The 13672-nt window shown below is 45.7% G+C and overlaps 1 protein-coding gene across 1 annotated transcript in view; it reads right to left on the bottom strand.

Annotated features, from left to right (window-relative positions):
* Positions 1 to 13672, bottom strand: part of AP3B2 (adaptor related protein complex 3 subunit beta 2) — a 59518-nt gene that overhangs the window by 32680 nt on the left and 13166 nt on the right. The window contains exons 6-12 of the mRNA XM_081887519.1: positions 12420 to 12486; positions 10367 to 10549; positions 7748 to 7924; positions 6465 to 6562; positions 2699 to 2753; positions 2373 to 2444; positions 2199 to 2261 (exon numbers count right to left, since the gene is read on the bottom strand). Of these exons, the coding sequence (XP_081743645.1) occupies positions 2199 to 2261; positions 2373 to 2444; positions 2699 to 2753; positions 6465 to 6562; positions 7748 to 7924; positions 10367 to 10549; positions 12420 to 12486 (715 nt within the window). The remainder of the gene's footprint in view (positions 1 to 2198; positions 2262 to 2372; positions 2445 to 2698; positions 2754 to 6464; positions 6563 to 7747; positions 7925 to 10366; positions 10550 to 12419; positions 12487 to 13672) is intronic.

The following is a 13672-nucleotide window of genomic DNA, read 5'->3' as shown; positions in this document are numbered from 1 at the left end:
GCTGCTGCTGGGAGTTGTAGTTCAGCAACACCTAGAGGGCCAAAGGTTCCCCACACCTGCTATAAACAAAGAAAAGCAAATAAATTAGAGAGTTGCAAAAATAGAACAGAAGTCAACCGCTGTTCAAGGACAGCTAGATTAAGGGCACCTTTAATGGTCTTTAAGATAAACTTTGGAATCACAACAGCTGGGATACAGCTCCGAGAATTCCACCCTTTTCTCCTTCCTTAAGCCGCATTTCTGTGACTTCCAGGAGACTCAGCTAATGAAACTGTACAGTCTCCCCTAATGTGTCAAAAGCAAAGCCCCCTTGTCACCAAAGTCTCTTTCTAATGACCTCATTCACAACCCTTTAAACCAGAAAAATAGAAACGTCTTGATTTGAAGCAGTTTGCCCTGTGATTATAGGATGCTGGGGACAAACAACAAGGCATAGCTAGTTTATCTTGGGATGGTAAAACAGTTGTGACTGTCCCTGGACTGGGATACCTTGGTCATAGCAGTTTAGCCACTGAGAACTTCAAGACTGGATTACTGCAGTGCATTCTATGTGGGGCTTCCCTGAAGTTGATCTGGAAGCAGCAGTTAGCGCAGAATGCGGACAGGATTGAAATTCTGCCAGCATATAATGCCTTTTCTCAAACAGCTGCACTAGCTGTCAATTTGTTACTGAGCCAAGTTCAAGGTTTTACTATTGATATATATATACGGCCCTTTGTGGCTTGGGACCAATTTACTTAAGACAGCGCCTTGCCCCATGTGTGCCTTGAACTGCAGAACCTGCCACACAACAGTCTTCCAGATTTGCAAGAAACTGGCAGATGAAAGTGATGGACTACATGGAACTGGCGGAAATGACTGGCAGAATCCGAGACCAGGGAGAAGAGTCGGTGGAAGAAGACTGGAAGAAATTTAAAGACTACTTACAGAAACACTGTAAAATTAAGGAATGTTAGAGGGATGCTGGAATGAAGTTATGTGGTTTTAGCAGTAATGTTTTTAAGGGGTATGTAAAAATGGATTGTTAACATGTGAAAATGTAAACCCATAATATATTATGACAAAATATTAAGATAAAAGCAAAAAGGGTAAGGACTTGCTGAAATAACTTTTGAACTAGAATACAAAAAAGGGAGGTTGGAGGAGGTCAAGGAAACAAGCAGATGAAAGATAAGGTATGGAAAGACTGATTTGTTTTTTCTTTTTTTTAATTGTTGTTTTTACTCTTTTTTCTTTTTTCTTTGTTTTTATCTCTGTAATCATTTGAAACCTTAATAAATATTATTATTATTTTAAAAAAACAAACAGATTTGCAAGAAACTGATATTTGGAACTCCCTGCCTGTTGATATGAGCCAGGTGCCCTTGCTTTATCGCTTTAGACGCAAGCAGGAAACTATTTGTAATTCAGCAAGATTACAAAGACATGTAATTTGGTTGTCCATCTTGGTTTTTGAAATTTTAATAATTTTATTCACCTTTTAATAATTATTTTAAGGGTAGCTAAAAAAAATATTGTGAGGATTTTAGCTGGTCACTCCCAGAATCAATACATTGTAGTAGATGAACTCTTACACCCCACCCACAGTATGCATTTAAAGCAGTACAGTCATACCTCGGGTTGAAGTTTATTCAGCTTGCGCGTTCTCGAGTTGCGCTCTGCGGCGACCCTGAAGTAATGGAATGTGTTACTTCCGGGTTTCACCGCTCGCGCATGCACAGGCGCTCAAAATGACGTCACGCAGAAGCGGTGAATCGCGACACACAGATGCGGATTGAGTTCTGTTCTGGATACGAACGGGGCTCCAGAACGGATCCCATTCGTATCCAGAGGTACCATTGTATACCGCTTTTTAATGTACAGTGCAAATGGGGCCTTTGTGTAATGTAATTCTTGCATTTTAAAACTGGATTTAATAATATGGGTTGACGAGTTCAGTGGCATTCAAACCCAATTTAAAGTCAAATGCTCCATCTTAACTGGGTTACAGAATGCAGTGCGAGAATACGTTTTTAAATGTTGGTGGCTTGTTTGGGGCGGGTGATGTGCTTTGACCTTCTTGTGGGTTAGGAACTAGATTTTGTCACTGAGGATGCTAGATATTTAGCAAATACAGAGACATTCCTGGCTCTGTACATATTGCTCCACCTTCAGCTCCTTTGCTAAGACCTTCCTCCAGCCCATTAGTCATGCTATACCTGGAACTCACGCAGGATGGTGGAGATGTTGGTCTCGTTTGCAAGGTTGGTCAGAACTTCCAGCTAGCAGGGCAGAAGAGAAAAAGGAGGAGTTACTCTAGGCGACGACAAAAAACAAAAAAGCTGTTATCTTCTGTGCAGCCTAGCACCCATCTATGGGTGCATCTCACACACCTTGAGGATCTTGATCTGGGTGGGGTCTGTGGATCTGATGTAGAAGCTTTTCAGGTATGGTTCAAACATTCCCTGCCGAGAGAAAGAAGCAGGATCAGCAGTAGCAGCAGCAGCATCCTTGGGGAAATGCCATGGTAAGCTCTGGATTTACAGAAGGACCCAGAAAACCTCTTTTCAAGCCATCTGGGCTGCTCCCCATCACTGGTTCAAGTACAGCAGAAGAAGCAGCAGTAATGTGGCAGACATCTAGAGTCCTGGCATTTCACGTCTCCCAGCCCAGGTGAATCCCTCCCAACCCCCATTTAACAAAGGAAACAGGCACTCACCCTGCGCTTGATTGACATGGTGGCCACGTTCTGAAGCACCACATACTGGACCTCACTGCCATAACAAGAGAGACAAGGACTTGTCAATGAGGCAGGAACACTGCAGGATTCAATGCCAGCAGATGTAAAGATGACCACCTTTTTTACTTTAAAGGTTTAGACAAATGCATGAAGCTCAGATCTGCCAGTGGTCATTAAGAGACAAAACCAGACCCTCCGTATTCAGAGAGGCAGTATGCCTCTGATTAGTGGCTGCATGGACAAACAATGAGAGAATGCTTCCCTCCCCCCCGAGCATCATAGCTGTCAACTTACAGATTTGAAAATAAGGGACCAGCAGCCAAAATAAGGGATTTTAGTCAGCGAACTGAAATACGAAGTTAAAAGGGACCAGATAATTTTGGAGAGGAACGCCGGTTTTTTGCCCTTCGTTTTCAGAGGTTGCTGCTCAAGACACAGGCCGATGAAACACTGCAATTAAATAACTACAAGCAGCAACCACTTTTTGATCAAAACGAAGTCCAAGCTACGAAGATGCTACTGCAGTTCTGTATCTTTTCTCTCGTGCTCCATCTGCAGCTCTAAGTTCCATCAGGCAGGGGGGGAGGAAGGGGGGGGGAAATAGCACCCGAAGTAAACCTGCAGATCAGACCATCTTTGCTAGTCTACCACTACAAATCTATGGGAGAAGCGCTTGCAGTCCTTCCTCCGCTTTCCCCCTCTATGGTTAGCCCTTGAAACACCTGCCTGCTCCTCCGCCTCCTCTCTCTGAACTGCTTTCTCTATGGTTGCCCTCACTCTCCTCTCAAGGCTCCACAGTCTTGGCGGGGAGGGGCTCCCGGGGGCCGAGGCTGATGAGAGGAGGCCGGAGGGGGGTGGGGCGGGCAGCCAAGCAACATGGTTGGAGCCTCCCTCCTCCCTGGCCGGCAGGGAGGGAGGGAGAGGAACTGCTTCCTTTGAAACCCAGGAAATTTAAGGGACATCATCAATAAGGGACAGCAGTGGGACACGGCGCTGGGATAAGGGAGTTTCCCGCCAAATAAGGGACGGTTGACAGCTATGCCCAGCATGCTTTGCTTGCTTGCAAAGTCATCCATAGACGTCTGTCGGTAGTTGCTAAGCGAGAACTGTAAGAACGTAGAAACAGCCTGCTGGCACAGGCCAATGGCTCACGTGGCCCAGCATCCTGCTCTCACAGTGACCAACCAACTGCCTGTAGGAAACCTGCAAGCAGGACCCAAGCACAAGAGCTCTCTCCTCTCCCTGCGGTTTCCAGTCTCTGGTATTCAGAAACTTGACTGCCTCTGAAAAGCCACGGAAACCCCCAAGTTCAGGCAGGGCTTTGTGGTAATCCACAAATAACATCTCCCTGAAACAGGGCTAGCCTTTAGGACTACAACTCCCATGATCACCAACCATTAGCTATGCTGGCTGGCGCTGATGGAAGTTGGAGTTCAACAGCATTTGGGTCCTGAGGCCCCAGTCCTGCACTAGGCAGTTGAGGGCACGATGGTTCATTACTATTACATTTATAGTGCACCTTCCTTCAAAAAAATTTAAAATTACATTTTTCAAGAAATAGAAATTAAACAAAGAACAATACATTACACTGTAAACACACTTGTGTACATATTTTCCAAAATGAAAACTAATAAAAAAAAGGAAAAATAGAAGATATAAAGAAAAAAGACACAAGAAAATAAAAATACTTTTCATAACCTGAAATATTACCAAATTCTTGCTTCAAATACTGCAATATATAAATCTTAGTTAAAATATTATAAAAGACTTCCACCGCATTCACCACACATCTCTTAGTTGTCTTGCTCGCATTTACATCTGTTCTTCAATCATTTCCCTGCCTTGGATTCTTTCATAATCAATCAAATCTTTATGTTCTCTGTATTCTTCACAAGGTTAGTCTAGACACAACCAAACTTTCGTATTTGAGCCCTGCTTGTATAAATAATCATTTAAACATTTCCATTGTTTCTGAATTAAAATTTTTGACTTATGCCTTATTAAATCCGTCAATTTTGCTAACTCCAGGTACTCACAAAGTTTACTTAACCATTCTCCCTTTGTTGGAATATAATTTCCTTTCCAATGACTGGCTACCAACATTCTCGCTGCCGTTGTTGCGTACAGAAATATGTTAATTTTATCTTTGGGAATATCCTTATTCAAAATTCCTAATAAATATGCTTCTGCTCAGTGCACCTTCCTTTCAATGAGCTCAACGTGCTGTGCATTGTCTCCTTCCTCTCCATTTTACCTTCCATACAACCCTGCAAAGTTGAGTTAGAGGTTAGTGTTATGTACTGAAGTTCTCACCCTGGGCCAGCAGGGGGATACTGTAGATAGTTCAGATCCACATATGCAAATAAGGCATCGAAAGTGATGTTCAGTGATTGGATAGTTACAGAAAATGGTTACTGTTGTGTTCTAGTGGAGCTCTATATAAGCAGGCTGGCTGAACCCTTCAGCCCAGTTCTGTTCTGGCCTGTGAATAAACAATAGTTGTTTGAAGAATCGCTGTGTCGTCTGATATGTTCACCCACAACTTAACACTGGTGACAAAGGTGGGATCGATGGACAACAGAGCACAGCCAGATGCAGCCACTCTCTGAGCGGAGCTGAATCACTGAGCTGAAACACCGAGTGAAATCACTGAACAGAACCAATTCAGAGCTGACCCTTCTGACTAGAGCACTGTGCTCCATCCATCGCCCTTCACGCCGGCATCGGAATCATTGCTTCACTTGTGCCTCTACCGCTGTTTGTGCCAGCCTCTGAATCATGGGACTCCTACCTCGCTCGGTTCGACTGCTACCTCCAAGCGCCCAACTTATTTAAAGGACTATGTTGTTGGACATGTAATACTGCCGGTCTAATGGAAGTAGGTGAAATGTAACTGATATGCTTTTGTGCCTAATTGAACCATTATGTGTAGTGCTGTATATAAGGAAACCATTATGATTGTAACTAACGCCGTATCTCGGTGTGGAGGGGTGTTATGTACTGAAGTTCTCACCCTGGGCCAGCAGGGGGATACTGCAGATAGTTCAGGTCCACATATGCAAATAAGGGATCGAATGTGACGTTCAGTGATTGGATAGTTACAGAAAATGGTTACTGTTGCGTTCTAGTGGAGCTCTATATAAGCAGGCTGGCTGAACCCTTCAGTTCAGTTCTGTTCTGGCCTGTGAATAAACAAGAGCTGTTTGAAGAATTGCTGTGTCATCTGATATGTTCACCCACAACTTAACAGTTAGGCTGAGGGTCTGCAGCCGGCCAAGGTCACCCAGCAAGCTTCACTGCGGAGCGGGTATTTGAACTCTGGTCTCCCAGGTCCTAGTCCAACATCTCACCCAACTACATCAAATTGGCAAGAGAACTTTGGAATTGTAGCTCTGTATTGGTTTTGGACTGGCTCTGTTCACTTGACTCATCTCAACAGTTATATATCCAGCGATATTCTAGAAAAAGGCACAGGCTGGCTAGAACCCTGAACAGGAGTGTGCCACACTGTAATGTTTTGCTGCAGATCTCACACGTCCCTTGCAGACACAGGAAATATAATGAACCGTGGTGAAGAGCTTAGCTGGTTTCCTAACCGCTCACAGAAATGCACAGCTCTGCTCTGCCCTGTCCTTGGGATATTTCCAAGTAAGAGGGAGCAACTTCAGGAAAAGGAGAGAGAGAGAGAGAGAGAGAGAGAGAGAGAGACAGAGACAGACTAGGAGGAGGGGAGGTGTTTGCAGACCTGTGGCTCCGCAGGAGACGCACCAGTGCCTTAGCGATGACCCCAACTTCAGCTTTTGGAGCAAGGTGGAAGTAGAGCTGAGCAACAGACATCACTACCTGCAGAGAGAAAGGGTTTGTGCCACATGGCCTTGGAAGCAAGGAAACAGGATTCATTTGTGCTTGCTGCATCTACCAGAAAGACTGCTTGCCCCTGTATAGACCTGGAAGACCACTAAGATCATCTGGCCTGGAAATGGGCATTTTCTGCCATTGCCCCTGAACTGAGGGATGCCCTTCCCTCTGCTATAATTGAAGTTGCAACCACCTGTTGCTTCAGATGCCTTGTGAAGACTTCTCCTTTTGCCCAGGATATCGCTGACCCATAAGATCAGACCCCGTTTTATATGTCTGAATCTTCTGGATTTGCTTTATTCGCTACTACATGCCTTTATAGGTCTTTACATTGCTGTTTTACTGGTTTTACGTTTCATTTTTGCTTCAATGATATATTGCCTGTTCTTTTTTAGACTGTACACCACTTAGAGATCTTTGAAACATTAAGCAGGATAAAAAGGTAAAGGGACCCCCGACCGTTAGGTCCAGTCGTGACTGACTCTGGGGTTGCAGCGCTCATCTCACTTTATTGGCCGAGGGAGCCGGCGTACAGCTTCCGGGTCATGTGGCCAGCATGACTAAGCCACTTCTAGCAGAACCAGAGCCGTGCACGGAAATGCCGTTTACCTTCCCACCAAAGCGGTACCTATTTATCTACTTGCACTTTGACGTACTTTCGAACTGCTAGGTGGGCAGGAGCAGGGACCGGGCAACAGGAGCTCACTCCGTCACGGGGATTCGAACTGCCGACCTTCTGATCGGCAAATCTTAGGCTCTGTAGTTTAACCCACAGCGCCACCCGCATCCCTAGATTAAGCAGGATATGTATGCTTTTAAGTGAATAAAATAAAATCCACCACCAGGAGCACTGTTCCAAGCCCCAGGTCGTCTGCACTGGGCCAAAGACCTTTTACCCCTTCCCCTCTTTTTGAAAACTTTACTTACAGAGTAGCTGAGTATGCATAACATGCATCTATACATATCAATTAAGATATGCAAATTGTATGCAAATCTGCAGAGGGGATGGTGGGCTTTCCTTGCTTGCCCTTGGGAAGAGATGAGTGGCCTACATTCCTCTTGCCTGCACCCATTTCAGAGATCGTGGTGGCAAGGGGTGCTGTCGTTCCTAAGGAACTCTGCCTCCCCGCAGGGGAAGCACTGGGAGGTGCTAGAGATGGTGGTCCTCACCGCAGCATTGCGACTCTGCAGCAGGGGCTTGGTGTTGCGCAGAAGCAGGCGGTGGTCAGGGTCCATGACGTACGGCTTGCGCTTCACCAAGGAAGCCGGCTCTGCTTTGTCGTCCTTGGAGTCTTCCTCTTCGGAACCGTAAAAAGCTTTCTCAGAGCTCTCTTCCAGGAGGGACTCCTGCCAGGCACAAGGGAAGGAGAGGAGGCTGTCAGGATATTTCATAATACAGTGGTTCCTCGGATTACATACGCTTCAGGTTACATACGCTTCAGGTTACAGACTCTGCTAACCCAGAAATAGTGCTTCAGGTTAAGAACTTTACCTCAGGATGAGAACAGAAATCGTGTAGCGGCGGCGCGGCAGCAGCAGCAGCAGGAGGCCCCATTAGCTAAAGTGGTGCTTCAAGTTAAGAACAGTTTCAGGTTAAGAACGGACCTCCGGAACGAATTAAGTACTTAACCCAAGGTACCATGGTATTATTATTATTATTATTATTATTAGTAGTAGTAGTAGTAGTAGTAGTAGTATCCTGCCCATCTGGCTGGGTTTCCCCAGCCACTCTGGGCGGCTTCCAACAAAGAACAAAAATATACTAAAATGTCACGCATTAAAAACCTCCCTAAAGAGGGCTGCCTTCAGATGTCTTCTGAATGTCAGGTAGTTGTTTATCTCTTTGACATCTGATGGGAGGGCGCCACTACCGAGAAGGCCCTCTGCCTGGTTCCCTGTAACTTCTCTTCTCACAGTGAGGGAACCACCAGAAGGCCCTCAGTACTGGACCTCAGTGTCCAGGCAGAACAATGGAGGTGGAGACGCTCCTTCAGGTATACTGGGCCGAGGCCATTTAGGGCTTTAAAGGTCAACACCAACACTTTAAATTGTGCTCGGAAATGTACTGGGAGCCAATGTAGGTCTTTCAAGACCGGTATTATATGGTCTCGGTGGCTGCCCCCAGTCACCAGTCTAGCTGCCGCGTTCTGGATTAGTTGTAGTTTCTGGGTCACCTTCAAAGGTAGCCCCACGCAGAGTAGTTTCAGAGAAGAGGCCAGGCCAAAAAACGGTTGCTTAACAGAGGGACAGCTTCATTGTAACTGCCACCTAGAGTTGAAACAGTTACCGTACTTTCCCCTGTATTAGACAAGGTTCTTTTACTCTAAAATAATATTCAAAATCGGGGGTCGTCTTATACATGGGTAGTGCAGAAAGGGGACAGGCGATTGGTTGCAGCCACAAACGGGAGCTTGTGAGCAGCGATTGGGTTGGTGATTGATGGCTGTGGCAAGGGCTGTTGTGGATTGGCTGCCGCTGAGACAACTGGGCGTGCAATTTGCGGCTGCTAGTTGCAAGTGGGCAGACACTTAGCAGTTCCAGCATTGCTTATTATTGGCTGCGTTTTTCAGTCGTGGGAATGATTTTTGTTAGTCGTCCTCCCCCCCCCCCAAAAAAAAAGCTCAACTCCTCTGGGCAATTCTCCCCAAAAACTCTGAGCCATCTCCCCCCATTTTCTTAAATTGGAGTCCCCAAAAATAGGGGGCGTCTTCTACACGGGGGCATGTTATACATAGAAAAATACGGTAACTCTACATCACAGAGGCACCAGTGCGGATCATTTTTTTTTTAAAAAGCCCGGTTCCCAGAATATGGTGGAAAGAGCACTGCTAAATATGGTGAAAAGGGCACAGCCAAAAATGGAAGAAGTACCAGCAAAAGAAGAATGGATACAAAAACCTATGGAATATGGAATATGCAGAAATTGCAAAAATAAGAAATCAAAATACAGTCATACCTCAGGTTGTAAACATGATCCATGCGGGAGGCACGTTCACAACCTGCAGCGTTCACAGCTGGAAGCGCCGTGTCTGCGCATGCATGTGACGCAATTCAGCGCTTCTGCACATGACGTCATTTTGCGCTTCTGTGCATGCGCGAGTGCCGAAACCCGGAAGTAACCCGTTCTGGTACTTCCGGGTTCGCCGTTGTCCGCAACCCGAAAACGCGTAACCCGCAGTGTTCATAACCCAAGGTATGACTGTAACAAACGTTTTATAAAAGAATGGAAATAGTTTGTTTACAAATAAAGTATAAACCGATAAGAACATTGGCAGAATTATTGTAATAACCTGCAGTTTTATAAGAGGATAGACCTAAAGTAGATGAATAAATGAGCAAATTAAGCTAATTTGGATATGCAGAAAATATTAAAAATTTACCTAAGCAACTGAAGAAGGAGGGGGAGAGAAGTCAAGTTCTGAAATGTTAAAATGATCGTAAAATTATTGAAATGTATAAAATAGAAAAATCATAAATAAAATAATAATAGTACTGCCTACACTGACTGGAACCACCTTTCCAGGTATTCAGGCAGGTGATTCTCCCAGCCCTGCCTGGACATGCTGGAGATTATGGACCTTCTGCATGCAATGCTCTACCACTGAGCTATTATCTTTCCCCTTCCAAAAAAATGTATCTGTGTATAGAAAATGCCACCTGCTGAATATAACCAAGGGCTGCACTTGTGGCCTTCTGAGCGACAACAGCCGTGCCCCAGATTCAGGATAACTTATCTCCAGAACCCAGGCAAGCGAATGCACGGGCTTCTCTCCTATCTGCTCCACTCACATTTTGGTTGGGGCTGAGGAACTGGGTGCGAGCATAACGCGTCAGCATGTTGATGATCACCACCTGGCCCCACTCCTCCACGTCAATCAGCAGGTTGCACAGCTTGCGGTAGTTCTTGTGGATGAGGTCAATACGCTCGGGGCAGACTTCCTCGAAGGCCATCACAACACTGCCAGCCACCAGCTGGCCAAGGGAAACACAAAGAGGAGAAAAGGTTGTTTATGTAGGCCACTACTGCGGCCCGTGTTTTTGTAATGGTTATATGGGGTTGCTCGTGCATAAGTTGCCGCCACTCCTGGCTAGGTAGCCTGGTTAAACCTTTCCTGGCTGGACAGCCCTTCACTTCGTGGCTGTTCAGTCGCTAGCAGAATCCGTCAGTGGGTGTTTCTTGAACTTCTTCCAGCAAAGAATTTCTTTGACGCCAAGTCTATGCCTACTTTCCCTGCGCGGAAGTCTTCTGCGCAGGGTGGGTGTGGGTAGTGGAGGACCTGTGCTCTCCCCGTTGGTCTCCGGCGAAGAGTCCTGGAGCCCCCTCTCCGATTCCCCCATCCGTCCCCCTTTATCCCTGGTGTTACGCTGATTTTCTTCCCCAGCCGATGAGTTCCCTCTCTCCCTGCTTGGCCCTTCTCCGGCATCGCTTGGGAGCCCTGCCTCCACTTCTGGCTCCGATGTCAGTTCCCTGACAGTTTTGTTAGTCCCAAAATGGAAAGCGAGCATGGTCCCAACCAAAGAAGAACAGCAACTTAAGCTGATGGAATATGCACAACTTGCAGACTTCACAAATAGAATAAGAGAACAAGAACAACATACGTTTAAAGAAGATTGGAAAACATTTACAATAGTACCTCTGGATGCGAACGGGATCTGTTCCAGAGCCTGTTCGCATCCAGAGCAGAACACAACCCACGTCTGTGTCTGTGCATGCGCAGGTCACGATTCCCCGCTTCTGCGCATGCGTGTGACATTATTTTGAGCATCTGCGCATGCGCAAGCGGCAAAACCCAGAAGTAACACGTTCTGCTACTTCCGGGTCGCCATGGAGCACAACCCGAAAATGCTCAACCCGTAGCAACTTCAACCCAAGGTATGAGTGTATTGAATATATGGGAAATAATTATGTACAGCTGAAAATGCTGGCAGCATTAAGATAAATTCAGCAGTGTAAATAAGTTTTGATGGCTGCAATAATGGAATACTGAATGGTATAGTTTTTGTAAAATACGCAGGGATTTATGATATGTAAAATGAACCGTGGAAAGAGAGGAAAGGAAGTCATGGATATCTTAGGGATGTAAAATGAGTATTTTAAATTGTAAAACAGAAAAATTAATAAAAAAATATAGATATAAAAAACAAAGAGGAGAAAATGAGGCGAACTGAGGCAGAGACTGTGCGAGGCTTATGCAACCCCAAAAGGAGCAAGGTTTGCAGACCTAGGATCTGGGTCACTGAAACAAGGATCCCCCGCCTGGCATGGAAACGCAGGTGCCAAGCTGGCAACAAATCAACAGTAAAAAATAGGATGAATAGGCAAGGTGAAGCATCTTTGCACCTCACCCAGCCCTTCACAGGCTAAACTTTGCCAGCCTGCTTAGAAAATTCAGCAACAGCCTTAAGTACTGGGGAGACGGGAGCAGTTGGAGGAAAGAGGTCCTGAAATAATAATTCCATGGGGTAGTTGTTGGGTGGGTTAGTTGCAGGAAAATCTACAAAAGGAGTCTTGCCGCAGCTTAAAAAACAACATATTTACTATGGTTTTCATGAACTAAACCAAGGAAAGGGAACCTGTATCTCTACAGTCTTTGTTGGGACTCCAACTCCCATCAGCCCCAGCCAGTAAAGGGTTATGGGAGTTGTAGTCCAAAATCTGGAGGGCAACAGATTCCCCATTGCTGGGTTAGAGAATTGCATTTGACTCTAGTCTACAAAAATGTATGCCATAATAAATTGGTTGGTCTTTAAGGTGTGACAAGACCTTTGCGGGTTTTAGTGCTTTTGACGTGTTCACCCCCACCCAAATAAAAAATGCTTCAGATATGCCTTGCTTACTCACAGTTGTCTTATCTGACAGAAGCTTTTCAATGACCTCTATTAACTGGTCCTTTTGGTCTGAATCAAGGCTGAAAAGAAGAAAGACAAAATCAGTGTCAGTAAGTGTTATTATACACTTCAGTCAGGAGGTGGCACTCAATGTAGTTGTCTCTGGGGGTGGAGGAAGGCATATCCTATAGCCTGATGAAGAGAAAATAATTGAGTTATCGCCTAGCTTTCCAACTCGTAAGGTTGAAGCGCAGAAAGCAGGAACGCCATGGTACATGTTATGTACTGAAGTTCTCACCCTGGGCCAACACTCAGGTCCACATATGCAAATAAGGGATTGAAAGTGACGTTCAGTGATTGGATAGTTACAGAAAATGGTTACTGTTACGTTGTAGTGGAGCTCTATATAAGCAGGCTGGCTGAACCCTTCAGTTCAGTTCTGTTCTGGCCTGTGAATAAACAAGAGCTGTTTGAAGAATCGCTGTACCTTCTGATATGTTCAACCACAACTTAACAGTACACATGCGTCTGCACAACAAAACTGTCTCTTCTACAGCCACAGCAGGCGATGTTACTCTCCAACAGTTTGACTTCACCCTCAAAGGCGTACTCTTCCATTGTCTCCTGAGACAGATGGATGCCAACCAACCAACCAAAGGTATCATAACCAGATTTTGCATGATGGCTCCTGAGATGAAGCAGCAGGTTTTCCTCTATGTTTGGATACAACTGGATGCCATTTTGAATCAGGAAGTCAAACTGAATCATTAACAACTGCACCTGATTTCGTTTGTTTGTTTACAATTCCTGAGCAACAGGAATTAGGAGGTCGCGGGTGGCGCTGTGGGTTAAACCACAGAGCCTAGGACTTGCTGATCAGAAGGTCGGCGGTTTGAATCCCCGCGACAGGGTGAGCTCCCATTGCTCGGTCCCTGCTCCTGCCAACCTAGCAGTTCGAAAGCGTGTCAAAGTGCAAGTAGATAAATAGGTACGACTCCAGCGGGAAGGTAAACAGTGTTTCTGTGCACAGCTCTGGTTCACCAGAAACAGCTTAGTCATGCTGGCCACATGACCTGGAAGCTGTACTCCGGCTCCCTCGGCCGATAAAGTGAGATGAGCGCCGCAACTCCAGAGTCGGCCACGACTGGACCTAATGGTCAGGGGTCCCTTTACCTTAGTTAAGCAATAGTGCAAAAGGAGCTTTAGGAAAAGGAAAAGGCACCATGCAAATCCGGCATGCAAACACAGCATGCTGCTTTCACTTTG

Source organism: Podarcis melisellensis, assembly GCF_964234715.1.
Source record: "Podarcis melisellensis genome assembly, chromosome: 14".
In the NCBI taxonomy this organism is placed as follows: domain Eukaryota; kingdom Metazoa; phylum Chordata; class Lepidosauria; order Squamata; family Lacertidae; genus Podarcis; species Podarcis melisellensis.
The sequence above is the reverse complement of the archived record's forward strand: the minus strand, read 5'-3'. Positions and strand labels throughout refer to the sequence as shown.